Here is a 27,829-nt window from a genome sequence, read left to right as displayed (position 1 = left end):
TACTCTGCTCTTTCCTCTTTTTATGACATGATCTGAACTTTTGCCCTTCTTAACTGTGGTGGGTGAACAAGGCTTTTTGGTCCTAGGACTTGATGCTTTCATATGCACGAGATGGGCCAAAATTCTGAACCGAAAAAAGGAAACACCAAAATGATTTGTGTGTTTAAATTTAGGCGTGTGTTATGAGCAATGGCGTGTGTGTTACAGAGGCTGTACTATGGATCTTGCAGTGTGTCGATATGAGGTTTAGTTCCAGCTTTTTGGAAAGTGGATCTTACTGCAGACAATAGAGTGGCTGTGTGCAATCAGCAGTTTTCTAACTAGTTCTTTGGGCACAGCTCTAAGGATTGCTGTGCTGTGCAAACACCTGCTCGGAAGGGTAGTGGGCTGCTTCTGGCTCTGAGCTGTCATGGCTCTTGCACAGGGGAAGTTCAGAAAGTTGGCAGGAGTAATGTGTACCCTGTGCTGGCACCCATGGACAAGTGGAGATGCTGAAGCTCAACACATTGAAGTATCCAGGGAAAAGTGCTGTTTTCCCAGTTGGTGGTATGAATTCTTGCATTTGGGAGGCTTCTGTAGACCAGCTTCTGTGCCATCTTGAGCCACACGCAGCCATAAGGATGTGAACAAAGGGGATGCAACAGGGTATCAGAATCCCTGAGTGCAGATCACCAGTGCTCAAGGGACCCATATACCTGCTTCAGAGACAGGATATAGCACGAGGCAGGGGATACTGGCTCTTCTGAAATCCTTGCAAGCTCTTCGCACGGATACAGGCTGAGGCTGGCCCTTTTAATGTTGGTAGGTCAAACCCCATCACAAGCTCTAAGCTTCAATATTGCAAACACTACCCCAGGCCCTGTGTAATGTGTAGTTTTGTGCTGTAAGGCAGGTGTGGGCAGGCACTGCTGCATGCGGGCATAGAAGAACATTCTCCAAGAGTATTAGTTAGTTATATGCTGCATAAATGGATTAGATCCCTGGAGTAAGAGGTTTTCATCCATTTAGCTAGCTAGCCTCTTCAGCATGTTCCATTGTCACAAGTGTGAATGTGAGCTTCAGTGGGGCGAGGAAGCAAGGAGCGGAGAAGTAGGTGGTAAGATAGGAAGTATGGGAATAATTGGGTTAAATCATCATTTTTCTCTGTGGTTATTGTTCTACTATTCCCACTTCACAGATGTCTATTTGAAGGCAAAATAAATGGTGTCTCTGTCTTGTTTTCATTCAGCTGGAGAGAAGGTGAGAGGTGATTCAGAGTCACCTTTTGAGGTTTCTGTTGCGCAGAACAGGCCATGCCTCCCTTCCACGCCACTGAAAAATCTTTTGCTCATTTAGCGCAATGAATATACTCCATGTTGCTCTGTTTTTGAGAAACTTCACCAAGACCAACCCTCTGGCTATGAATCTGCTGAAAAGTTCTCCCAGACACCCCCACTGATCTCAACTGGATGTTTTCTGTGATGGACTAAATAGATACAGTGTGGGTTTTATACCTCCTGAAAGGTCCCTTGTGCTAACTGTACCCTTTAGGGCAGTTTTTTGGGCTGACAAACAGGCATTCAGGGCCAAGAGTTTATACTTTTAAACACAAATACTTAATATCAATGTCAAAAATATTCAAGTTGGCTCAAAACCATGAAGAAATTTGCTTAAAAGTCTGGACTTGAAACATTTTGAACTGTTTTTTTGTTTTTATTTTTGTTTTTTTTTGTTATGCCTTCCATGCATACAGATACCCTTTCCTTTGCTGGAGTGGACCTGTGCGAGCATGCAGTCTCTTCTGGAAATCTGGTGTCCCAGATGCCTAGGCTTTTCACTTTCTGGCTGGTATGCACACGGCCCTGTGGTTTGCACAGAACCTTTGGAATGTCTTGTAGTTTTTTTCAGCTAGCTGAGGATAGTGTGAAGGTAATCTGGCACATGCTCTGGTACTGCCTGTGTCCTTTGGGTTCGGAGCAGCCATCTGTGGATTCTCTTCCTCTTTGTGTCCCTGTCACAGCTGACAAGAGTCTGTACCTTTCACTGACTTCATTTTTTTTTTTTTCTTCTTTCCCAGGGTATACAGCTGTGTGACTTTCAGAGCCCTCTCTGTGTCTCCCTGTTTGGAGGAAACTGTTTGCTCTATTGCCTGACTTCTGCTAATATCTTAACCCCTTCTTGGTGTGTGCTCAGAGATGGGGTTTAAATAGCAAATGATGGAAGTATCTGGGGCTGTTATTTCAAGTCCCTAGCATTGCCATCTCTCATGTGCTGCAGCAGCAGAGCTGAGGGGAACAGGATAAAGCCACAGGAGGTAGCGTGCCTTCTGCCCTAGCTCTGCTTATGGCAGAAGTCCATGGGAAGGGAGGGCTTTGGAATCACATCTGAGCCAGAGCTTCAGTTAAGTCGCAAGCTGGGACTTGCAGAAGTGAGACAAACTACAGAGACATCAGATGATATGTTAGACTAGACTGGACGTTCCCTGTGGACAGCTTTGGAGCCAAGGCCAGGAATGAAGAGAGGAAACAATCACGTTGGCAACCCCGAATTAAAAGCCTTGTAAGCCCTTTCTCAGGAGCTGCTACCATGCCAGCTGTGAAACTAGACCTTTGCTCCCCCCTCCTCCCTCCCCCCCAATCCCTTTGCACCCCTGCTCCCTTCCCAGGTTTTAGTGAGCAGAGAGGAAAGCCCAGCATTAGAACTTTGGTAACTTTGGCATGTGCAGATAAGCAATAGGGAATTCATTAATCTTGCCCCTTCTTTATATTTTTGTTACTCCACAGGTGTTGGATTTTTAAGTCAGGTCTGTTTCCTGCACAAATAGAGCTTTGCATTTTTTTTTCCAGGACTCAAAGAAAACTCCGAGGGATTTGGGGTTGGCAAGGAGTGAATAGATGAACCATCTGATACACCCTGCAGATCAGCAGACTCGGACTCTGCCAGAGCAGCAGGGGAAGCGGCTGCTGAGCCAGAGATGCTCCATACAGAGTGTTCACTTCCTCCATCCCCAAATTCAAATCAAAGGGCTAGTGGTAAAAGTGCCAGGGAAATTCTGGCCCATTTTATCTGTGTGTAAGGGGACAGGGCTTCTGTGCAGATCCAGAGCAAATCTGGTGATTGTATTATGCTACAAAGATGACATAAGAAAACCAGTCACTTACAGACAAGGCAGAGTCTGTTTGCTTAGACCATAACTGTGTTAGTAGGTAGCTGTGCTTGCGTTAGCTGTGGCTCTAGTGCAATGTTCAAGGAGAACTTCAAAAAGCAGCCTGTAATTTGAATAATTTTATCTGCTCTCTGGGCCTTAGGGGCGGTGGGAATTTGGATGATCTGCCAGGTGGCAGACCTTGCTGGCCATGCTTGGGCTCACATTCTTCCTTAGTGGGCACTGACCACACTCAGCAGACTGGTGCCACTCTGCGGTGATCACCTGCTTATCTTTCTGGATTGAGATGCAACTGGTTTGTACTTATTTAGAGAGTAATCCTTTGTGGGATTGACTTGCTGTTCTGCCAGCTGAGTCAGGGCCATTTTGTGTTTGCTGTAGGCTCTCATCTATTTCTCTTCAGCAGATCCAGCTGAGGCCCTCTCAGTTGTGCGTAAAATGAGGTGACTAATGACACCATGTTGGAGGGGATTTTGGTGACCACTGAAGTTATTTTGTTGTGGTTTTAATGGTCCACTATTTGCTGAGTGTGTGATCTCAGGCAAGTCCCTGCAGTGGTTCTTTGGTAAGGCCTCGTCTCTTTTCTTTTTTAATTTGGATTTGTTCTCAGTGATGACTTAGTAATCAACATTTGCTCTGCTGCCCTGTCCGGAGGCACTAAGTGGTCAGTGTTAGTACTATAAATCCATGGTATAGTACTATACAAATCCATGGATTTGTGACACTTGCTGGCAGAGGTGCTGCCTGGAAAAGCAGGGCTCCCCTGTCCGAGAGAGAGAGAGAAAGAGAGAGGGAGAGAGACCCTTTGTGATGTGTTGAGAGACCAAAAGTGTTAATTTTTTTAAGGCATTTCAGACAGATTGAGGATAAATGTGGCAAAAAAAAAGCATTATGACTAATTCAACTGAATATGAAAAAGAAATAACTTTGTAAGGAGTTCAGAGGCTTTTCAGGATATTCCGCAGTATCACCACAGCTCACAGTTCTTTGAATGCTGGGGTTTGTTTTTGTAGGAGGGAAATGTTGGCCAAACCACTTTGAATTAGCCTGTATTTTAAAATGCTGTAAGGCTGTGTAACTTCTGGTGGAGCAGTCTTCAGGCTATGACAGATGATAATTGTGATTTAAGGCTGTGGCTGAAATATGGCCCTCCTGGTGCTGTGCTGCTGCAGGGTCTGGGCAGAGAGCTCGTATCCACATCTGGCACGTGGACATGCTGGGCAGTGGCCTTGCATCCCTGAGCCCAGGCAGTGGGTGCTCCCCTGGCTGAGGGTTGCATGGAGTGATGCAAATAAAGTACCTTCAGGTGGTTGCTGGGAAGGCCTGGCCCCCTTGTTTCTCTGCTGATTAAAGTCATGTGTGCCTGAGAGCCTGCGAGGGGCTGGGGTGGGGGTAAGGTCAGCTGGAGTTGCTTCAGCTTTACAGCAGTAAGGAGGAGCCTGTGACCTACTCTATTTTTTCTTTTTTTTCCTTTTTTCCTTTTTTTCTTTTTTTCCTTAGTTTTTGTACTGCACAGCTAAGAGGTGATGCCCATGCCCTAGCAGCAATGCTTGGTGCCAAGGAATTTGAAAACTCAGTCCAAAATCAGCCTACAAAATAGCTTTTAAAGGTTCTTTTGCTTGATATCCTCCTAAACCTATTGGGAGGGCAGACATGGCATTACCCCTGCAGAGCACTCATCATCATGTTGGCAAAAGGACAGGAACCATGGACCTGGTTCCTTTATGCCCTACTGTGTGGATGTGTAGCATTAGTCGCTTGGGTAGGAGACGTCTACAAAGGCAGAGGGCACTGGGCTGCAGTGTTTTAGCCTGGAGATGCCTGGAGCCACCCAAAGCTTCAGCCTCACTGTTGAGCTCTGCATTGGGTCTGTGTGGGGTTGCATGCCTAGCTTATGGGAGCACTGCTTTGGGGGTAGCTGATCCCTTTCCTTTAATTCAACCTATGCTGTAAAAAGGGCCTTGCTAAAATCGCCCATTTCATTGGTAGCATGAGGCTGCTGCTGGTTTGCCTGCATGCGTGTCTCCCTGCTCTCCGGTGGCTAGCAGCTGCGGGCCCCCTGTGCCGGCTGCCTCGTGCCACGCGGTGGGACGGAGGTGGGACTCGGTCAAGCAGAAGCCTGCAGCCGCAGCGTGCCACACAATAGCCACTTTGTGTAGCAGCCTGATCTCATCTGCCCACTGCGCTGCAGCTGCACCCCTGCCCTGTGCCTTAACCCTCCACACGCTCTCCCTGCTGAGCAGCAGTGGGGCAGGGGGCAGGCTTTGCTCAGTAGCTGGCTGGTGGGGAAGGCTGCTCCTCCTGGCCCAAACTTGGCTCTGGGGACTGGGAGGGAGGGAGGTCAGGCAGGGTCCTTTGCTCTCAAATGCTTTCCGAGGAGAGAAGGGCCATGGGGCTGTGCTTGCCCAGCCAGCTTGGCATGTGTACTGAGAGTGGTGTTGAGCTGGACCTCACACATTGATGTTGCCTCTGCACTGGTGTCTGCTTCACCTCGCAGTCACACAAAACATTATTGAGGCCCCTTCACCCTTCTACTTATTGAGCCATGGAGCTGCTTTGCTGCATCTCTGTCTTTTGTTTTTTTTCTCTTCATGGACATCGTGTCACTTGCATGGTTTCTCCCTTTGCATCAGACTTCTGCTATGACTTAGAGCGTATTTTCCTTTTGTTGTAATGTTTCCTCTTTTGGTGAATTTTCCAAACTAACAAAGCAACATCAGTCTGTTTGTTTATTTCCTGTGATAGACATTCAAGCTTGGTCTACCTTATTCCTGGAAGACTCTGGACAACTGGGAAACTGGCTGGTAGGGTTAACAGCACGGAAGTAAAAAGTTAGGGAGCTAATGAGGCTTTTTCTTAAAACTAGATCTGCTTAGAACTTTATATTCTGTCAAGAGGTTTAAGATATCAGCAAGTGACAGAGGTGTCCATACCTTCAGTCAAAGTGTAGAGCCCTTCTGTGGAGTATCCTCAGCAAAACTAATGAAAGGCAGATTTCTGGCCTGCTTGATGTTCTTCTAAAAGTCTGCTCTTTGAGTCAAGTTACAGTAGAGTTACTGAATACAGAGATTTTTAGATTTTGAAATCTTTTTTTCTTAAATAAGTGAAAATCCCAGCAGAATTCTTCAGTCGTAACAAGCTGATTATATATCAGTATGTAGTATTTGATGAAGTGTGATGATTTATTGTTTTTTAAATGGTGAGTGAAACTGAACTGAGAGTTCCTGTGTTGTCTTGCACTGAATAGGCTAAACTGGTTTGAAGAAAATGGTAGTAGTTAAACTGCATCCAACTCTAGACAGGCCCTTAGGCTTAAAAACACAGCCAGATAATAAAATTAAATGATAATAATAATAGTAGACAAAACAGCTGGTTTTTTTGTCCCATGGAAGTAGTGAGAATGAAATAATTCTAAAAATAGGAGTGCGCATATAAAAAGAGATGTTAGATGAAAGTTGTTTATTAACATACAAGCTGATATTTTTACGTTGTACACTGATGTAAGTGATTGTTCAAACTCTTAAATATTTGAAAATTAAGCTGTTATGCCTGCCTTTAAACTGTTTGTTGCTAGAGTTTTAAATAATTATTTTTGAACTGTAGTAGTATGACATAAATTCATCCTTCTTGAGTATTTCACTATTCCTAGAATGACCTTGCATTAAGAATACCTGTATTTTCATTGTTAATATATATTATAATCATCTGGGTGATGGGTTTGAATACAATAGTTCTGGATACAGTAGCTTGTCTGTATAAGTGAATACACGTATATACCACTTACTCTCAGTGCTAGAGGACTTGGAGCACTACTGCTTAGCTGGAGATGTCCCCTGAAGCAAGGCTGGACTAGAGGGCTGTGCTCTGAGGATTGTGGTTCATCTCTGCCGTTTGTATGGTATTTTGATGTGGCAGGGGTGTGCAACAAAGCCACACGTGCCAGTTGAGGTGTTCATTACCGCATGTCATTCAGTAAATATGTAACCCTCTAACTTATCCTTTCCAGTCCCTATGACTTGCTTTTGAATCCAGGTCCAGGTTAGAAAAAGTCACTGGGTTATGAACAGAGGGTATTTTTGTAACAGGGAGGTGAGACCAGTGGAAGAGTTCCTAGGATGAACTGACTCTGCTATTTTCTGGGAGTTTAACCCCAAAATGTTCCAATTCAGCATTATATTTAGTGCAGGACATAACTCCTGTGCCCTCAAAAACATTTTCCACATTTCCTCAGTCATGCCATTTCCTCCTTTTAAATAGAAGCCACAGCAGATCATAAAATAAACTTTCCTTCATGCAAATAAGTGTTCCCAAGCTGTAGGTTTCAGCTCCGCTGCCAACAGTTATGTCTGACACCAACAGGAAGGACTTTTTAATTGAAATATGAAGGCTAAGCACAGATGCTGTCTCTTTTTCTTTCATCTCCTTTTCTGCAGGTGGAAGAAAAGTCTCAGAAACCAGACCCTACAGTTTATTCTCAGCTCTGCTACTAGCATTCTCCATGACCTCTGGCAAATCTCTGCTCTTCTCCTTGTCATAGCTCCCAAAAAATAACTCGGGGAATTAAAATTGCACTTCCAGATTGGGTTGTTAGTTAGGAATAATCCTGCGGTTACTAGACTATATGTCACCTTTCTTACAGGCTTTAGGCTACTGCAAGTCACGTAGCCAAGTAAATGCTATTTCAGCTCTGCCTTGTATCTACGTAAATAGGAGTTAATAAGCTGCTGCATCTCATGGCTGGCTTTTGACGTGGAGGTCTCCAGAGGGAGGTTGAAGAGAGACTGCCCTGGAAAGTCCCTGGCTGTTGTTAGGCAGTACTGCACTTTAGCTTCCTCGTCTGAAAGTCTGTGCTCAGGTTTGGCAAGGAAAAGGAAAACTGTGGGATGGAAAACCATAGAGAGATGCTTGACTTAGTTTTTGTGAAGCGTGGCTTTACTATGTTGGGTACAGAGTGTGTGTGACTGCAAGTGAGGTGGAAGCAATTTAATTAAATAGAATAACATTGGGTAACTGGCTTTCTATTTATTCCTTCTCAGCTGCAGGATCATGCGGCTGGCTTGCTCTCTGTCCCTCCCTCTGTTTTGTCTCTTATGACAACCTTGGATCCTTGCAGGGAAGTGAGAAGAGTGCAGCACAAGTGGAATTGCTCCACTTCCAGTCTAAGTGAAAGTAGGAAAACGCAGCAATTCCGGAGAGCTTCCTCTGCTGAGGTTTATGCTTCAGTTCCATAGCCTGTGGGTAAAGGGATGCCATGTTTTGATATTACTACTAAGACCATCAAGAGGCATGCCAGAGATCACTATTAACTAACAAAAATTGTTTACATAGGGCATGCTGCTCCTGCTCCATGGAGCAACCTGTTTGAACCACAGTAATAGTGCAAATAGTGGTAAGATCCTTGTGATTAAAGATCATCACAATGGCATTGCTAAATGAGCACCTCTGTGTTTCGCCAGAAGTGTAGGACTTGGGATACAGCTGAGTACTTGAATTCCTCTTGGCTAGAGCCTGGCTGGTTGTCCATCCACCCACAGGCTAGTTCAGACTTTTCAGTCAGTCTTTGTCGTCTCTTGTTCTTCCCTAAGTGTTTTAATAGAAGGCTGGGATGAGTAAATTTAAGGTGTTGCTGCCTCTGCTAATTCATAGTTTTGAAATAACTTCTTTTGTTGTACCCCAGTGGAGTCATCAGGGGATCTATGCATAAGGCCTTGCTAGACATTGGACCCCATTGAATGGCACTGGAAGATGTTTTACTTGCTCCCTGGCTGACAGAGTTGTGGTTAAAGATACCTTTCCCCGTTCAGCAGAGGATCCCATAGTGCTACAGCCTCACTCCATCCTTGGGGGTTCAGTCGACTACCACTGCAAAGCTCAGCTTTACGTTAGCATGGAGGAGCTGAGAATCTTGCCGGCAGCTTGTGTTCAAACCAGGATATGGCAGCATATGTCCTACTATAACAGTGCCCTTCCCCTGAAGGATGGGGCTTGAATTCTGGAGTTCTGATTCTCACTTTCACTGCTTGACCCTACTTTATCTCACACGTTTTATCCCACCAGTGAGCCTGTTGTTTGAGCTATCTTGCTTACCCTTCCTCATCCCCACCAGCCAGTGTTTCACTTAAGCCTGCACAGAGACCAAAACTTCTCAAGACCTCACAATTCCTCACTTTGCTCTTCCCTGCACCCTTGGGATTTGTCAGCCCCACTGTGTTCTCCCTCCTCCCCAGTCTTTTTCACTATGTGGTTGTGGGGGGTCTTAAAGGCAGTAATCTCACAGTAAATACCAGCCTTACAATAACTGCCTTGCAGCCTGGCTGGGAACGGCGCCCCATGTTGTTTTATAGGAATTCTCAGAGAATTACTTGCTTAGTTGGATAACACAGGCTTGGGTTAGTTCAGTTCAGTAGTTCCCTTTGTCTCCTTCTACCTTATTTGTGCAAAACCTGTTGAGTCCTTTTAGGTCAGAAAATTGGTGCTGTGCTGACAAGGCAGCCTGTGCTACTAGGTTAGACTTTGGGCCAGAGGCAGTGCTACTGTTGAGCCCTTTAATGACTAATGAAGCATTAGGATTCATCTGAAAATGATTAAGAGAAAAAGCTCAAAATGATTGCAGCACCTCCCTTTTTCCCCATGCATGCTTGGATGGTGAAATGCACTCTCCTCAGGCCCTGAAATAACCATGTACAAGTTTTGGGATTTGTTGTGGTGCTTGTCTTTTTTCCAGATACATGAGTGTGCTGAGGGCTGGGTTTTAGATCCAAGAGGCTGATGCGCATAGAAATGGTGGTTGGGTCTCCAACCCCCTCTCCAAATTTTGAGCAACTGTGCAGATTGGTACTGCAATGATGTGCCCATGAGGGATAGAATGTCAGTAGACAGTTATTTTCTACTGGAGAAAGAATATGTATTTCCACCTGAGTTCTGTCTTCAGTTTGGGTTGGTTTTATTTTTCTTCAGAGTTTTTGGGGGTGGTTTATGTATTTTGATTAAGTTTTTTGAGTTTCCCAGGCTCCCCTTACTGTGTTGCTTCAGTGTTGCCTGGAAAAAAGCAGGAAGATGACAAACAAAAGGACAGAGAAAGTAGAAAGGTCTCACTATTTACTGTCCACAGTGGCAAGATGGTGAGATGTCTTTCCACAGGTCTTCAGTGTTAAGAACTTAATCAGAAAATCACTTCAGTTGCTTTGTTTAAAAGCATGTGTATGTGTGGAGTGTTTCCTCACACTTCATACAGCTTTCCAACTAGAATAAGGTAGAAAACAGCCAGGAACTATGAAAATCTATTATTTCTTTCGATAACTTACAAGTTTTTCTGACATGTCTCCACCACCAAGTTTTTCACTTTGAAAAATGTAGTTTAAGTATTTTTTAATGGAAAAAACTGTTCTGTCTTGAAGCCTTTTTCTTCTGCTTTCAGTGTTCTTTTGGAAATTTTTTTGAAGGGAAGCCAACTTGCAAAGCACTGCCTGAGAACTGGGGTAGAGCTGCAACTCACCTGTTTACTTCTGTAGTTACAGAGTAATTGCTGGTTTAGGTATATCCTGTTTGCTGAGTTGTTAGGTTCATATGTTATGACAGCTTCAGTGGCTCTTGCAGTATATGGCAAAAGGATTTAGGACTGTGGGTAGTTGCTCTTTACCTCTTTTTTTTTAATTCTAAAACCATAAATGTAGTGAAAATGAATTTTAAATAAAGAGAACATCCACATTTACATTAAATAGACTATTTTTTCTTCATAAAAGGAAGATAAATTAACCTGCTTTAGGGCAAAGTCTAAGCACTAATTGACAGAAATTGGGAAGAAACCTCCTTTCAGTCAGTTGTTCCATCTCTCTCTGGAATTTATCATACTTCCTTTTGAAATCCAGAGCATCAGCCACTGCCAAAGGACTCTGTGCAGGTTGGGCAAGACAGTCTCAGATTAGATTGATTTACTAGATCACCACCTGTGGTAATTCTTAGTCTTTAAAATCTTTCTTAATCATCCATCCGTCTTGTTTGCTAATTAAATATTGATGGAGTGAGACTCCCTGCAACCTCATGCTCTCTGTTCCTTCATGGTATTGCTACTAATCCCTGGATTCTAATTCTCTTTCAGAAGATGCTGCTCAAGAAGAATTGTGGAGCGAAGACTAGAATTATTAAAATTCGTGTAAGTTCTTTTCTGGTGCAGTTCCTGTATCTTTCCACATAAATCTAAATGTGGTGATTTTTCTTTCAATATCTTCACCCAGAAGATTATTTCTGGAAATTTCCTGTGGCTTGATCAGCTGCATAACTGAAGTTGCTAGTCTGGAGTATGGACTGTAGGTGTAATTTAGTTTGGCTGCTGCTGAGGCTAATAATACATCGGGTTTTCTATTTTGGAGACTAAGCTTCCTTGCACTGGAAGTTTACATCTTGTGGTATGAGTTCATGCAGTTACACATAGCTGTCCTGTAGAGTATCATTTGGATCCTCCTTGACCAAGGGAAGTGCTGAAGTGAGGTAAGAAGTGGTGTCCAGTACTGGTGGGTAGCTGTGGAAAAGGGACTGGCTGTGTGGTTCACTGATGTCTACAGAACTGTATGGGGCGTGGGACTAGACAATGGCAGATGAGAGATGGATGCTTGGACAGCTTTGGAGCTGGATTGACACAGCAGTGTCTGAGCATCTCCTGTTCTTGAGCACACATGCACCTAGCAGAGCTAGGTTTGCTCAGTTCTCCTCTTTGTAGTTTTTGAGTCTTTGTCTCTAGTACTCCATCTCCTGATTCTTCAGCCAACCTTGTCTCCTTTGTGGGTATCTTGGCTCTCTTTTGCATTATGGTACTGTGGGAGATGTGTGCATGACCTTGCACACTTCAGCCAACACAAGTGCCTCAGTCCACTGAACCCTATATAATCCTCCACATAATTTGCAGTAACCAGGCAAAACCAGGTCAGCATGAAGAAAACGGATAGATATCCTTTGTGATAAAACTACTGCTTTCACTGCAGTAATTATAGTCTTGTAAAAGGAATGATTAGTAGACCAGGATCCTTCAGGGTTTGCACCTTGCTCAGAAGGAAATGGGATTGATACCTTTGTGTACCTAGAAGTGCTACTGTTTATGGGCATGTTGGCACGTTGTTAAGTGCCATTGCCTGTCACTGCTTTGTAGGTGAATTTAGTATTTGAGAGGAAGAGGAACAAGTAGGGCTGGCTAGAGTTGTGTGTTGAGCTGACAGGTAGTTCTCCAACTCCTCATATGCATTCTGCCATGGCGCTTCAGTCCTGTCTTCCAGCAGCCCCACAATGACCTGATACTTCTGACTGCACAATTTAATCCTGATCTGTTATGTATTCTCTTGTGCTCCCACCTGAATTGTTTTCAGCGGAGGCTGTCTTCTTTGCACTGTGAGCTCTTCCCAGACTGTGCCTGTCCTTCAGATCTACTGGCAGTCTAATTCTGCCACAATGTTTTAGTATAACTTGCTTATCACCTTCCTTTATCCCTGCCCCGTGTACTTTTGCTGGGTTTTTTTCTGGATGTCTCTGGACTACAGCTATTTCCAGTGCTGCTTGGTGTCAGTCCCCTAGTCCCTGAAGTTTCAGCAGTGCCTTGGTGGCATGGTTTCCTCTGACACCTTGAGCTCATTATTGCAGCTTACTCTTGTGCCTCTGGAGAATCTGAGAGGCAGAATTATCCCTTTGCTACCTACTAAGCCCATGTCAGCTTGCACTAAAATAAACAGCAGAAACTGAGAGCGCACCATTCTGACAGATGCCATGGAATCCACGCTTTTCTGGCCAACCTTGCCAAGCTGGGACAATGCATCTCTAACTGAGGTGCTCATGTGGTTTTCATGACAACAGCATATGATACTTCACAGTTTCTTGTTGGTCTGTCATGGTGGCAGAGCCATTAGGTGAAGGAACATTTTTGCTTCCATTTTCAAGTGATTATGAGTACCCATTTTTGTGTACCCAGCTTAGAAAGGCAGCAGCGGATCCCTGGCAGAATACCTTGCCAAGGTGCCTCAACTCTGGAAGCAGATGAGAGGCCAATACTTCTGAAGGACGATGCTGTGCTCTGATCATGTAAAGGGAAACTTCAGTGGAGCCAAGAAGACATACTTGGCATGGGGTTCCTTCTCAGTGTTGCTCAGCAGCAGGACAAAAGGTAATGGGCACAAGTTGGAATGCAGGAAATTCAGGTTGCCTGGAGAAATTGTGGAGTCTCTGTCCATGGAGACATTCAAAGCATGCCAGGACATGGCTTTGGTCAATGTACTCTTGCTGACCCTGCTCTGAGAGAGGGATTGAATTCACCTATCTTTAGAGATGCCTGCCAACTTCAACCATTCTGTGGTTTCTGGCTCTTGCCCAGTATTCAGTAATGGAGTCAGAACACACTAGGAATTTTAGTTCACATGGGAGGATTGTTCTGAGGCCCTATTTAATGTGACCTTTTGCAAAGGATGGTAGTAGGAGGCAAGGTGAGAGGCTCGGTTCTCTTTTGTTTAGGGGTCTGGTGACACAGGTTTGGTGTTGGGACTTTCTGTTTTGTTGAGGGTCAAAGAAATGAAGACAGATCTCTCACAGCAAATGGTCTGATGAGCTGTTGATGGGAGGAACTGGGCAATGGTCTGTGTATCTGAACAGGAAATGTCACCATGTGAACCAGTTTGCTTGTGTCGCTCTAACCCTGAGAAGCCCTGATGCACAAGTGCTCCTGTTCCAGCGCAGGCAAAGAGTGTACAGTCTCTCTGAACTGAGGTGGACAGCAATGTCCAGACAGCATACAATTGGATTGGAGATGCAGCGAATGAACTTATCTGAGGAGCAGGCAGGCTACTGATGGCTTTGATGCAAGGGTCCCTGCTTTCTCCCTCCAGTTCTAGTGGTGCTCAATAGCTGGAAGAAGAAGGGGTTATGCTTATTCCCCTCCAATGCAAGGACTGTCATAATGACCTGCTAGTAACATTGATGAAGAAATTTCATTCTGTTCTTATTGAGGACAGTGTCTCATGTCGTTATGAGGTAATGTTATACTTTTAAAAGTTGCTTGCTCCTGGCTTTGTTGGCCTGCCAGGATGCAAGATATCACTCTCCTATGCATCATCCCAGCTATACTTTTCCTCCCTTTCTTGCTGGAAGAGTCTCCTATGGGAAGGTGAGATGGAGGAGCAGTGTCTTTGCCCTCTGACACTGAAGCACACCTTCAGCCCTTGAAAATGTTCATGAACCTTTGGAGTATTTCTCAAGTAGGTAACCTAGGCTAAGTTGTGCTTCTACATGTGCTGTTTTAACACTAAGTTGTCACCTTGTTGTTCCCTGTATTTCTGCTTTCCAGGGACTAGCTTAGGTGGTGCTAGGCTACAGCCTTTCCACTTGCTCAGCAGTTCTTATATGGGATGATGGGACAGTAAGTAATGTGACAAGTCTAAAAACCTAGAAAGATTAAGGTAGAGAGATTAATAAACTTCCAAAATGTGCAGCAGCTCAGTCACGTTTGAATTTTTTTCAGGAGTAAGAGCTGTGAGAGGTCAGGGCCTACAGTGGAGAAAACCATATTAAAACAGATGATCTTCCTTCTGTTTCCCCTCAGTAAAGGTTACTGGAATGCGAGAATCAGCCCCTGCGGACAGGCAAGCAGAGATAAATTGGAGGTGACAGCATATGTATGAAGTAGGGAATGGTACGTAATAGATGCATGTAGCATATGTCAGTGGTCAGTGCAAGGTAAAGGGTAGGCGTGGTCCTACATCAGTTTTGCACAGCGAGGTGGGCAATGTGTTTGCAGACCTGGTCACTGGTTCCCCAAAATGTTAGCCAGCGTAATTTATGTCACTGGAAGCAAGGCAGTGGGTTTGGGTGAGGGGTGCACGCATGTGTGTGGTATTCTAGTATCCAGAGCATGTTTGTGTAGTGCAGTTGAGTGTTGTGTGGAGACACTTAGCACTGGAAGGAGGATGACCGTATGCACATTTGCTCACAGAGTGTAGCTGTCTCTGCCCTGGACCACGCTTGATCATTTGTAGCCAACTCTGAATCCAGAGGCCCATCTTCAAGAGTCTTCAGGCCTTCTTGGGATGAGGCTGCCAAGTCTGTTATGTAGTCTTGTTCTTGTTCTTCCTTCATGAACTTCTTCATGCAGTCTCTGAATGGGATCGATGGAGCTAGGCTTATCTAAGCAGCAGCAGGTGGGTAGCAGGCAGCTGGCAAGCCCCTGGGTATCTTGAGAGCTCTTGTTGGGACAGGCAGTGAAGGAGTAAGGATTTTAAGGCCGATCTGATAACCTGGCTGATCAGAGAGATGTTTTCTGCTATGTAAAAATAAAATCGGAATTTTAAATTGGAACATAAACCTCTTGTGCTCTTGCCTTGATCTTATCAATGTTGAGAACACCCTCCACTTGGACAGGGCCCAGATCCCTGGAATGACTTCCCTTGTCTTATCTCTTGCATCTGCTTCCTAAAAGGCCACTGCAGAAGCATGATGGATTTTCTTCTCCTAACACAACAGACCTTTTCAGCTTTGAGCTGAGCAGGAGATACGCTGACCTGAGCCTTCTTGGCAGATGCCTGAGCTATTCACAAATGCGAGGCATACTAGGTGACAAGAGCAGTATTGGTGCAGACTGTGGTTCTGGCTGCACAGCACAAAGATTTCTGAAAAATTAGAGCACTCTCTGTGTGTATATGTACATATATATATATATGTATATATACACACATGTGTTGCCCCTTCTATTACAGGCTCCCAAGGTGCTTTTCAAGCATTGCTAAATGTAGGATCCCAGAGGTAGATAAGTATCATGATTGCCATTTCAGAGTGAGTTAAACTGAGAAACCAGAAGAGAATGTGACTTGCCTGAAGAGAGACAGTATGAAGAGAACTGAAGGCTGGGCTTCAATTTTCAGATCACGTTCCTTGAGCTGTGTCCATTCACACCATGTAGTCTAAACAGCTCTGATATCTCAGGCAGTTTGGGAGATCCCAAACTACAGTTTGTTAGCAGTGTGTCAGACACTCATGGTTGTCTTTAGTATGTTGTTGAGTGCCTAAACCTGAACCTGCCCTTTGGAAGTAACAAGAGAAACTTGTATCTGTGGCCATTTGTATCTTTGGGTTACTTGCTAGGCAGAGGCCCCTCATGGAGATTTTTAGCACTCCAGGTCCCTTGCCTGGTGCTTGTCTCCTGTTGATGGGCACACCTCTGCTGAGCAAAATGGAGAAAGTCCTCTGTTAAATGAGACCATGAATATCTATTTGCCTATTGGGGAAACCAGCTTCCCACATATTCCTCCCAAGCCAGCCACCAATACGCCTGCTGAAGATATCTGTACAGCAATACCTGGCCCTGGAGAACCCCAGCCCTTGGTCTGCATAATTCCTGACAAAAGATTTTGTCCAGGCTTTCTGCAGTGTGAAAAAGGATCCAGTGTAGCTGAGGTGGGAATGCCTCTGTCTGTTAAAAACTATCCCAAACATCTGGCTCGAGACATTGTTTTATTTAGCATTGCTTTTATTGGATTTCATGGCAAAGGCTAACCAGCCTTCAGCCTGTCTGTAGCAGCCAGAAGAGAGGCTGTCATGTCTCCCTCTTCTGCTTCCTTAAAAGAATTTTTATTGCTGCCTGCTTTTCATAAATTCCTGCCATGTATGCCCTTACACCCGTTAAATCATGTAAGTGCTTGCAGAATAGCTATTGTGGAATAACCAAGAGGTCTGTAATCCAGACAGCACCATGGAAGTAGTGAGTAGCTGGTGAGTCAGGAAGCTGACATCCTGTTTTCAGCGCTGTCCTTGCTTAGTGATCTGATGTGGGTTGTGGGTCTGGTTTAAGAACGGGGGGATGGAGACAGGTAGAAAGGAGGTTAGGGCTGAGGTGCAGCCCAGTGACCGACTGCTCCTGGGACAGCCTTGTGAGTTGGTGGTGGCTGTGACCAGTGCACTGTGGTTCAGGGTGCTGGGAAGTGGCAAAGTGTTTCAGAGAGAGGGGTATGGGATGGCAGAGGGTCACAGTGGCTCTGTCACTGTTTCCTGGTGGAGCTTCAAGTCCATGATGGCAGATCAGGCACATGTTTTACCACCATGTCCAGGCCCACTGCCGTTGCTCCTTGATCCCCTTTGTTCGCGTGGCTGTGGGAAGCTGGCACCCGTTCTTTCACCCTCACCCAGTCCTCAGAACTGTAATCCTATTTTCCCACACACCTCACCCATAATACACCCACTTCCTATGCTTGGCTTCCACAGCTGGGGCGGTTTGTCCAGAGGCAAGCGCACTGTGTCGGCATGCGTTTGCAGCCTGCTCATGCCAGAGTAATTAATACTCACTTTGCAGTTTTAATTTGGGTTCCCTTTAAGTTGAAAGCGGTGTGCTGCTCTGTGCCGGCCTGCCTGGCTGGAGGGAATCAGGTTGCCCTGGCCTCGTGCAACCTGGAAGCTGCACATGGCAAAGGACGTGCCACGTGCCAGCTCTGTGAGACGGATGGTACCTGGGGTTCCTGGCCTGGAGGGAGAAGGACTGCCTGTGTCCGTGCTTACTTGGAGCTCCTCTTGTGCCCACTCCTCCTCCTGTTCAGGCACACACAGACCCTGTGTTGTATGCAGGAACTGCTGCAGATGTTTGCAGGGAAGCACAGGCCATTTCGTGTCAGAAATGGGTTCATTCACTTGTTCCTAAGAGATTTGTGGCCTTCCAAACATGATCTTTACTGGGGCCCTGGAGCAGCGAGTTCCCCAAGTTGGCTAAGGAGCACTGATAACCTGCCCCTCTGAGTGACCCATCTCTCCCTTTTCCTCAAGCAGCCTCCTTCCTTCAGATTGTCAGGTAGGCAAAATCAAGGCTTCCAGTCAGCTTTTTCAAAGCCACGTATCAAAGATGCGTGAGAGAGAGGAGAAGAAAGGCTTATCACACTGATGGCCATAGTTGGAACTGGCCTATTTCTGCTTTTGGGCAAGTGACCAGCAAGCATCTGCTGGGCCCTTTGATGTGCTTTCCAAAAAAGTTCAGTGTTGTCTGTCTGGTGGCACCTCTCTAAGTCTGGTAGTTGCCATGTAACAACTCTGCACACATTTGCAAATGTTTGATCGAGTCTTTAATTTTGATTTTTTTTTTTCCTTTCTGAGAAGAACAGTGAGGCATTTGTAAACTGTTGAACTGCTCTTTGCAGTGTGGTTGCATAGAAGGAAGTAGGTGTTAGGCAGCCTTGATGTTGGAGGAAGTCAAACCTTTCAAGCCTTTTAGAGACTGGTAATGGAGGACACAGGAAGATGGTGCTAAGTTTTGTTTTCCTTGTGAGAACAGCATTTTTAGTTGACTTGAGGAATAGAAGGAAATAGTCTTAAAATGAAGATCTGCCATGGACTATCTTTTAGCTATCCTCTGAAATTAAACTGCATATGAACCTGGAGTGGAGGAGGGACTTCCAGGAGGGAAGTGTTTTGCCTTTGACAAGTTATTCTTTGCACTGCTCTGGTTCTGTGACTGGAATAAATTGTCAGAGGCCCTACTGGAGTTAATGAAGAAGCAGTTAAAAGTGAATTGCTGCTCAACTGGAGGAGCTGGTCCTGCTTGTCAGTGACTATTTCTTGAAAACTGCCTGAAGCGAGATTCTGATTGAAAGGAAATCGCCTCTCATCAGAAGGTTGAAACACCTAAGTGTTAATTCATTCATCCTGGCTGCCTGGCTGTGGTGTATGTATTATGTACAGGAGAAACTGAGGGACAGATGATGGGGAGTGGCTTGGTCAGGACCATGTCTGGAATTACAGATGTAGCTAAGAGCCGGCTTGAGGCCTTGCCTTGCTCACAGCTGATGGTTTCACACACCAGAGTTGAAGTGTCACCAGTTTCTTATCTAGACACCTGGCAGGAGTGAGAGGAAGGAGGACATAGTGGAATTAAAAGCAGTTGTACCTGTTAATGCTCTACTGTGGAGTCTGAGAGCCTTTACTCTCTCTGTGCCGCGTCTGAATATCAGTACTGCCTCTGTCTCTGTGCACTCCTGAGCAAGGCAGCTGTCTTGCAAATACACAGGCATCTGTCTTTGCCAAGGGTTTTCTGGCGATTTAGTCCTTTCCACGCAGGGTAGTGGTGGGAATCGGATGCGCCTTTACAACTTGCAATTACATGGTGCCTTTCATCCCAAAGGACTTCTAACAAGTGAGTCTACAGACTGCAAAAGTATCGTCCACCCACCACTGAGAGGCATCCACCGCTGGAAGGCAGCATCCTTTAAACCGAGCTCAGCAGCGTTTCCCAACTGCTGGGGCCCATGGTTAGGGAAAGAAGGGACTCCTGTGCTGGGTTGGCCCTGAGGAGGGGATGGATTGGCAGAGCACACAAGCTGATCTGATTTTGAATCCCATCAGGATACTAGAGGTCTTAAGAAAGAGGACCAAAGAGTATTAAGCAGGGCTTAGTTTTGTATCACCCCTAGCACACCACTCCCTTCTAAGACATTGTTGTGTTAGGTAACTTCATTTCTCCCCTCCTGTGGGGATTGTCATTCCCACAGCTGAAAGCACGCTTGGAGCTGTGCTTGCTTTTGCTTTGTCTGAAGAAGAGAACTGCGCTTCTGTGGAATCAAGAATTCAGAATTAAGTTATTTCACAATCTGTGTCCGGGATATTTTCCCAGACTTCATAAAGGTACGGGATGAGTTTCTAGGAGGAACATGGGTTTGTATTTGATTTATCATTTACCTGTTTACCTTCTTCCTAGACAAGCTAGCTCCCTTAGAAGCTCATCTAACTTAGATGAGACGTGCAATGAGGCAGCATGGGTGCCTTCAGGTACTGAAACTACTTTTTGCTCCAGGCAGTTGTACAAGCAGATGATGAGCTGTGCTCTCTTGAACTTTCCCCTGGATACTAGTGGAGTTTGGGCCCTTCTTGGCTTGAGTTATGTGGTGGACAAGATTTGTATGAGCAGGAACAGCTCTCTATGATTTCCAAGTCAGGAGGAGGTGTGTGTGTGCATGGAGGGGGGTGGACAAGTAACTAAGAAAGCATATGTGTACTGGGGAGAATCTGAGGTGTGTGAGAGCAGGTGAGCGTGTGCAAGTGAGTATGGGTGTGTGTGACAGAGCATGCATCTGAGCCTGTGCACCTTCCAGCCAACATCTGAGTGTCTCAGGCTGTTTTCCAGCTGTGTAAATACATTGCTTAACAAGTTGAGGGCTCTGGTTAATGATTGCCATTAGTGCAGGGCCCATATTAGGCTCCATTTTATGTGAGTTACCAGCTGCCTGAATGCCATTAGAGTGAACGCACTGACCATTAATGTCAAGCGTGGAGTATTTGTGCTCTGAGGAGCCTCTGCAGGAACTGTCCTGGGGTTGCTCAGCAGGCACTGTCAGGCAAGTTTATGGCAAGCTCCTTGTGGGGCTGCTGCAGCAACAGCAAGTCTTAACAGCCTTCTGTAGGCAAAGTGATGTCTCAGGCATCCCAGGCTGGTGCTGGGTGCCCAAGGGGAAGGACAGGCTGGCTAAGACACTTGCCCAGAATACAGGGAGGCAGCTGGCCTGAGTGGTGGGGTGGGAGCAATGCATTCCCCTCTCTGGCAGACGGCCCTATGTGTTTCTTCCTGGGAATATATCTACAGAGTTTTGCCTTGTGCTGCTCATCGGGGCCAGACCACCACATGCTGTGATCCCAAATGGTGTCGTTGACTAAGCCAGATCAGGTCTGGTCATCCCTTGAGCAGGATATGAGCTCCAAAGAAAACATGCTCTTCTGCAACAAGAGAGTGGAATGATTTGGTGCTGATGCTCTTTCTTCCCTTCTGCAAGGTCCCTAGAAGAGGTGATGCCCTGTTAGTCATGGAGTAGGTGCAAGACGGACCCGTACTACTCAAGGGTATAAATGACTTCAGATTGGTCATGGTGTTGCCATGAATGAGGGCAATTGCATTACTGCTTCTCCTGCTACTTCCAGCAGCTGGATACAGGGCTCTTCTCGCTCTGCCCGTGCCTGCTGTTACGGTGGCTGTGCTGTTGTAAGCCAGCCATTGTCTTCTGGCCACTTGAGAAGGGGGTTGTTGTAAAGAGGCAGGATTGGGTGCAGCATGACCACCTGTGAATCTCTGCATTCTCCTGTGTCTTCTCGCATCCCTGTCTTTCTCCTCAGCCCTTGTTCTGTGCCTGTCTCCCTCGTGGAGCCCTGAGAAGGCTCTCTGCCCCACACATTGGCCCCAGAAGGAGGCCCAGAGAGAAACTCGGGCGCCTTCCCGCCCAAAGCCTGGTGAGTTTTGTGGATGACTTCTGTCTGTCCTCCGGACCTGTCTCTCCCCAGCCTCTTCTCCATCTGCTGATCGGCAGAAATGAACTGATTCAGCTGCCTTCCCTAATGCTGTCTGGCAGGGGACTGCCAGGTTCTTTGTTCCTGTTCCCTCTTGGCACTGGCAGGGGACCTTCTCTGCCCTGGAGAAGGACAAGTGGGCAGATTTATTCTGCCCCTTAGCTTTGAATAGGGGTTGCTATGTTACCCTCCAGCTCTGAGGCTTGCCAGAGCACATACCATGTATAACCTCACAGCAGGTGGCTATTGAGTGAAGGCCCTTAAATCTGTCCCTCTTGTTTCTCATGTTGCTGGCCAAGGTGTCAGGGGGATGTAGCAGACCATGATTTGTTGGCTGAAACTCCAGGCACTGCTGATGCCAAGCACCATGTTGGCATTTTCTATTCTCAAACGCCCATCTTAATTTGCAGAGGAGGTACCAACTGGGCAGGAACATGCTATATCCCCACTGGCTTTTAAAGATGCCCTTTCCGACATGAAGGCTGCCCCGTGGGGCTCAATTGTGGCCAAGATCCTGGAAGCAGAGGCTTCCAGATCCTGCTGCAGTGACAGCAGCACCTGGGGCCCAGCTTGGACACTTGTGTGTCTCTCTGATTTGATCAGAGTATTTGAGTGAACCTGACCATTTGAGCAGCTTTCCTGGAAAAGTTGTGTGTGCTTGTCTTGTGATAACAAATTAAATCCCAGCCGGGATGGAAGCAGGTGGCATCAAAACATCACCTTGCCGTGCTGGTATGTGGTTGCAACTGTCTGATAGACCAGATTTTAAGGTGCCAAAAATGAATTTGCTGTCTTAGAGGAGACAGCAGTGTTGGTAATTATTCCTAAAAAGTCTAATTCTTTGAGGAGCAGTCCCTTAGTGCAGACTGAGCAGGGAAAACTATGGCTATTACTAGGAAAGACCTAGAAGAGGTAGCAGGGAGGCACATAATACCAGACCCCAGTCTAGATTTCCTCTTATTGTTTTTTTTCTGACCTCCATGAATACAGTGGTAAAGCCCTTTCTGGCAGTAATGGGAGTGAGATGAAGGTAGGGAACATTTGCACGAGTTTCTGAGCTGCTGAATATCCCAGTATGTGCACTCAGTAGCTCACACCTGTTCTTGGGGAATGAACTCTGCAGGATCATGATGAAATTCTCTGCTGGCCTGTAGAGCAGTGAGACCACCTCTCCTGTCCTAGGAGTGCCTGTGAAGCAGCTGTCCCACAAGTGCTTCTGCTTGCATAAGGAAAGAAATAAAACAAAGTACTCAAGAAGTAAAAGGAAAACAACTCCTATATAACAGAGTGTAGTCACATCTTTATCTCTGTAATTCCTCTGGAGAGCCACAGGTCCCAGCACAGCCTAGTGTGTAAGGGCATTTCCATCCTGCCTTGTAGTGAAGGGAGTGATGGGTGTTTCTGGCCTCCTTACTCCGTATCTGCTCTGACCATGCTCTGAATACCTGAAACAAAGACGGAGAGAATGGTCTTCAGTGGACATGGTTCAAACTAGGCTGTGAGGCTTTTGGGTGGGATCTTTTCCTTTAAGCCATTCCTCATTGAACTGTGGAGTCTGGAGCCAAAATTCTAGATGGTTTCAGTGGGTCTGGGGCTCTATAGATTAAGAAAGGATGATTTGTAAATCCTTACTGGAGAGCTGTTGTAAAACAGGACTGAAGAATGAGTCTTCAGACATGACTTGGTTTATCTCCTAGCTCTAAAAGTGTAGTAGATCCTCCTTCAAGGACAAGAGAATCTGAATTTAGCTTTTCCATGTGATACCGCCTAGCAGTGATGCTGTTCTGACTCTGGGACTCTAAATGCATCATGGATATCCTGCTTCACTTAGTGGCTGCTATGTGGATCCCAGGGACCTCAGTCTTGGAGCAGGGGTTATGCATACTTTTTTCTTGAGGGGTAGCAGCAAGGGCATGAGTGAAGTACTTTACTGCTTATTTTTGTAAGTGCTAAAATTGTACTTGCTATCTGGTGCAAGTACAAGCATGACCACCCATTCAAGAAGATGTAATTGTACCAGAAAGGGATGTGACGTTTAAGCAAAAACTTTTTTATTCCCCTGCAGAGCATCAATGGAGGCCGCCCACCGCCCCACTTCATGTATGATCCATCCACCTTTGCCTTCCGTTCCCTCAGCACCTTGAAGCCGCTGAGCCCAATAGCTCCAGTGGAAGAACCGTCATGTGCCTACTGAAGGAGTTTCTCCAAAATCCTCAGGAACTATCAGCCAACCACCTGCCTGGCAAGGAGAAGGGGAGGTTGCAATACCCAAGGGTATGGTTGGGAGAAGATGAAGACAATGACACATCTTTACAATACAGCCTCTCTGGCATCAGGAAACATACGGCTTTGCAGCAGTGCCTGGTTTTGTACCATTGCCATATCTGAATATTGGCAAAGGGAGAGATATTTTTTTTTGTCTTTCAGGGCAAAAGAAACCAGTCAGGTTCACATATTGCAAGGGTAGCCGCCACGGCAGTGTCAAACACAGGGAGGTGGTAGTTGAAGATATTTGTGAGGTGTTCAGGGGCTAGCGTGGCCTACAAGGCAACAGGGATGAGTGATCAAGGTGTGAAGCCAAGTCCAGTCAGTTTCCCAAGAACACCTGAGTCTAAAGTGCTTTGCTATACCCTGACCCTTCTTCCACTCAGAAGCGAGCTCAGGATTTGAGACAGAGTCTATACTGGGATGCCTGCAAAGCAAGAAGATTCCTCCCCGAGATTTTTATAATTGTACTTGAAGCTTTTGTGAGTGGAAGACCCTAGGAGAAGGAAGTGGCAGGGGATAACTGGCACATCTAGCTGTGTATTCCAGCTGGTTTGCTGGCAACTTGGTGATACTATCTAAAATGGAATTGAAATGGGAGGCATGAACCTCCTAGTCATAGAAGGGAGGTTAGAGTAAAACTCCAGAATGGAAGGTCCATGTTCAGCCATCCAAAAAACCACACTGTCTGCCCTCAGTCCTCTCAGCATCATCAGAGAGAAGAACTTGGGGGTAACTGTGCTTTTGGGTCTCCTTTCTGCTGAGGCTGTCTGTGTTCTGGGATATGCAGCACTTCACCATAGCTGCCCTAACATGGTGCTGAAGGTAATTGTTGTCACCAAATTCAAACAAACATAATGTTTCCAGCAAGCTTTCCAATCCCCTGTTATGCCAGCTATTAAATTCAGGTAGGGTTTTCTCATATCAATGGAACAAGTATTCCCAGATGTAGCATTAGTTGGGAGAAAGAGGTCTCTGTTTTGTGGCCACCTGTTGGTGGAAGAAACGGCAGGGGAGTTCATGTGAAGCTGTGGGACATTTCTCCATAGACAGTCCTAAGGCAGTTAGGAACCCTTGCTACTAATGGAGTTTGACTGGGATCTGGCCTTAAGACATGTATGTTTTGTGACACAAGGTACCAGCTAATACAGCAAGCTCTCACCTCTCTTGGTGAAGCAGAGGAACAAGTCGTTTCCCCTTGCTACTCCCGGTAGAGAGAGTAATCTCTTTGTCTAGGCGTCCCCCTACTTGGAGCCTGTGTCTGGCTGAGTGCAAGGGGGAGCGAGTGGTTTATTTCTTGTCTGGATCAAGATGAGCAACTATGAGTAATATAAAATAATTTTTGTTTCTAAATCTGCCCCAGTGTGGAGGTCTTTGATGCCGCTCCTTGGATGAGACCAAGGGTCAGTCCAGATGCCAGTAGGAGGCCACACAGTGAACCAGCATTCACTGGTGCTTTCTGGGTCATTCTTTGAGACCTTTGGGGAAAGCCCAAAGGCTGTGTAGACCTGGGGGCCTGAATCCACCACCCCTGCCCCTCTCCCTCCCTAACCACCTCTCACTCAGGCAGGCAGAGCAGCTGGGCAAGGCAGTGAGGGGAGATCTGTCCTGATGCTGCCCCAGCTCTGCCTGCTCTTTGGCTCCATACTGTCACAGCTGGGCCATTCTCTGCAGCAGCACCACCTCCCAGGGGCCACTTGTGTTTGCTGGTGAGGTAGCTCTGGCACAGCATTGTGGTTCCCTGCAAGAAGTCCCTTCCAACAGTGGCAGATTCCTCTGGTGATTCCTCCTGCCCCTGTAAAGACTCTGCTTATCTTGTTTTTATGGTACATCTCAGCTTTTTAAACTGCTGCCAGATCAAGCTGACCAGTGCAGGACAGTAAGCATTGCCCCTTCGGACCAAATCCTCGTGCTCAGGAAAAGGGACAGCTGTAGCCTGATACCTGTCTGAAAAGGCATATTCTCCCTGCAAATGGCTGGGATGGCACCTCTGCATGGCCCTGTGACCCTAGGCTTTGTTTAAAGAGAGCTTCGGAGGTGCTTGGCCCTAAAGACACTTTTCTGCCAGCGGGTGTTGCAGACTGGCTATCCCTGGGGTGGGAGTGGGGAACAGGGATGTCCTGCCAATATTGTTGCCTTTTAGTACTTTTGTAACTTTTCTGTCTTTTCTGTTCTTTTTTTTTTCTTCTATCAGAAGGAAAAATAATAAAAAAAATACCAACAATGAAATGAAGTATAACAGCTACTGTATTCTCACCTCCTGCGGGGGGGGTTTCATGCTGGGGGGTTGGGGGAAGTAGTATAGGAGGGGCTGGAGTAGAGTGACCTATGATACAGCCAGTCCCAAACACTCCCAAATCCCAAGCTCTGTCTGCAAGAGAAAACTTTGGGAAAAAAAACCCAAACTACCAAGGGCTTTTCTAAAATGGATACCAAATTCTTTGCATATAAGAAGAGCTCCCTGTACAGCTTCTCCCTTTCAGGCTAGCCCTGATGTGGTGTATTGGCCCTCACTGGTGCTTTCCTCACTGAGAACATGTTTTGGCTTTTGAGTCATCTGCTATTGCTTGGGGATTAAATGTGACCTGACAAGAGGTCTCCATCCCCAAAAACCTGAAGGGTGGGTGACCACACAGCTGGTCTTTGTCTTATAAGACTTACTGAGGCTAAAATTATATCTCTGTCCCAAGATTCTCAGCAGTCCTTTTGCTTACAGGCAAAGCACTCATGCGTCTCTGTAGCATAACTAGCTCACGCCTTCCTCTAGAATTTGCTCTCCAAACTCCATCTGAAGTACTAGTCATGCACATTCCCCACCCTATGCTGTCTCTTTGAACTGGTTCCGGTACTCCTAGCTCTCTATCTTAACCATTATCTCACAAGGCTATTATTTATGTCCCCTTTTCCAAGCACCCCTGGAAAATTCTAGCTTAGATTCCCTTAGCAGTCCTAGTTAGAGTAATTCTCAGGAGGCCTTTTCTGCCTTCCCTTCAAGCTCTGATCTCCTCTAGGCTTTCTGCCATTTCTCTTATCTTGAAATCCTTCCTGCTCTGTCAGCTGCAGCTCATTGTTAATTGGCCTTGGCCCATTTTCCAGGGGTTGTAAAGTGTACTTGCTGGCTTCCTTGAGCCCTTTGCTCACTTAGTTCCATACAGAATTGTCTTCCTCTGTGATGTTTCTTTCAAAACAGCCTCATTACTCCATGTAACCACCTTTGGGGCGGCCCTACATGTTATTGACGTAAATGGTGGCTACTATGGCTCCACAAACCCTGATCATCCATAGGCTTCTGCCAGGTTAAGCTTGTTTATGAGTACATAAATGTGGAGAGAGGGATGTGTTGACCTTGTATCAGCCAGGCTGTAGGCGCTGATGCTTCCCACGTCAAAGCCAGAGTACAGCAGGTGCAATGGCATAAAGCTGGCAGAAAGCTTTGCAGTGTGCAGTCAACTAATTGGCTGGGGTGAGCTGCGGTGTAGAGCTGCTTATCATTCCCCTTTGGGTTCCTGGCATGTGTTTGGGTTAAGTTCAGTCTTGCCCACCCCTCATCTATCCCTGCAAGTTCATCCTCTGAGTTAAAGACAAAACAGAGCAGGTTTTTTGGCAAAACATGATGATAAGCCTTGATACGGTGAAAACTGAAGCTAAAAAAAAGCAGGTTACTGGTTTACCCATAAAGCTGGCAGAGAAGGCAAGCTGTTGTCCTCATTTGGGTGCTAGACCCTGGCCTAGGAGAAGGGTTTGCCAAAGACCATTGTAGAAGCCATCAGCAGAAACCAGGAAAACAAGAGCCGAGCTGTGGTCTGCTGAAGGCTGTTACTCCTTGTAGCCACTGCACCCTGTTGCTGACTCTGACATACATCAGTGTGGGGCTGCTCACCTCTGCGGCCTCCAAAACACCTTGAGCAAACACTACCTGTACTGCTGGAGCAGGCTGGGGTGCGAGTGAAGCATTGTGTGAGCATGGTTGGCTTGGCGTAGGTCCCTCAGGACCTCTTCTTTGCTGGAGCTCCCAGCTCCAGAGTTGGTCCTCCCACCAGGTTTGGGTCATACTTCCTGCGTGTCGTGTGGGAGCCTGGAACTTAGAAGTTGAATCTTTCTGTGCTCTGAGCCGATCTCACTTGGAGATGTGCAGGTGTTTCCCTT

At 46.2% G+C, this 27,829-nt stretch overlaps 1 protein-coding gene across 3 annotated transcripts in view; it reads left to right on the top strand.

Moving 5' to 3' along the window:
• The window catches only part of LOC138718250 (uncharacterized), a 58,798-nt gene extending 32,886 nt beyond the window's left edge, over positions 1 to 25,912 (top strand). The window contains exons 4-5 of one of the 3 annotated variants that reach the window (XM_069852604.1): positions 11,244 to 11,297; positions 23,484 to 25,912. In XM_069852604.1, the coding sequence (XP_069708705.1) occupies positions 11,244 to 11,297; positions 23,484 to 23,612 (183 nt within the window). In that variant the 3' untranslated portion in view covers positions 23,613 to 25,912. The remainder of the gene's footprint in view (positions 1 to 11,243; positions 11,298 to 23,483) is intronic. The other 2 variants (XM_069852602.1, XM_069852603.1) reach the window with 2 other exon arrangements.
• The last annotated feature ends 1,917 nt before the right edge of the window (positions 25,913 to 27,829 follow it).

The sequence above is a fragment of the Phaenicophaeus curvirostris genome, chromosome 2 (assembly GCF_032191515.1).
Source record: "Phaenicophaeus curvirostris isolate KB17595 chromosome 2, BPBGC_Pcur_1.0, whole genome shotgun sequence".
Lineage (NCBI taxonomy): Eukaryota > Metazoa > Chordata > Aves > Cuculiformes > Cuculidae > Phaenicophaeus > Phaenicophaeus curvirostris.
Note: the sequence above shows the minus strand (reverse complement) of the source record. Positions and strands in the feature narration are given on the sequence as shown.